Source organism: Eimeria mitis, genomic scaffold, assembly GCF_000499745.2.
Source record: "Eimeria mitis Houghton genomic scaffold, Emh_scaff617, whole genome shotgun sequence".
NCBI classification, from domain to species: domain Eukaryota; phylum Apicomplexa; class Conoidasida; order Eucoccidiorida; family Eimeriidae; genus Eimeria; species Eimeria mitis.
Window position 1 is genome coordinate 10,863 of NW_013574371.1, and position 493 is coordinate 11,355.

A 493-nucleotide genomic window follows, 5' to 3' on the forward strand; every position below is an offset into this window, starting at 1 on the left:
TTGCTGCTGCTGTTGCTGCTGCTGCTGTTGCTGCTGCTGCTGCAGATGTTCTGCACTCGGCGTGACATGCAACCTCTTCTGCTTGTGCTGCTGCTGCTGCTGCTGCTGCTGCTGCTGCTGCTGCTGCTGCTGCTGCTGCTGCAGCGGCCTCTTTCTACACTCAGTGGCCTCGAAGGCCCGCAGCATCCGCTGCGCCACAACAGCCCCCGGCAAGCTGTTAGCAAACTCCTTCACTGCAAAAACACAAACCCTAAACCCTAAACCCTAAACCCCAAACCCTAAACCCTAAACCCTAAACCCTAAACCCTGCAGAGCAAAAATTGTATTTCTTTGATTTTCTGCTCACTCGAGACCCTCCAGCAACCATCCGATGCAAAACCCTAAACCCTAAACCCTAAACCCTAAACCCTAGCCCCTAAACATAACCCTAAACCCTAAACCCTAAACCCTAAACCCTAAACCCTAACCTGAATTCAGTAGAGGAGTGCAGCTG

At 52.3% G+C, this 493-nt stretch overlaps 1 protein-coding gene across 1 annotated transcript in view; it reads right to left on the reverse strand.

The window, feature by feature from the left end:
• The window catches only part of EMH_0017880 (uncharacterized protein), a gene marked incomplete at both ends in the record, with an annotated part of 7,745 nt that overhangs the window by 3,809 nt on the left and 3,443 nt on the right, over positions 1-493 (reverse strand). The window contains 2 exons of the mRNA XM_013501018.1: positions 1-233; positions 468-491. Of these exons, the coding sequence (XP_013356472.1) occupies positions 1-233; positions 468-491 (257 nt within the window). The remainder of the gene's footprint in view (positions 234-467; positions 492-493) is intronic.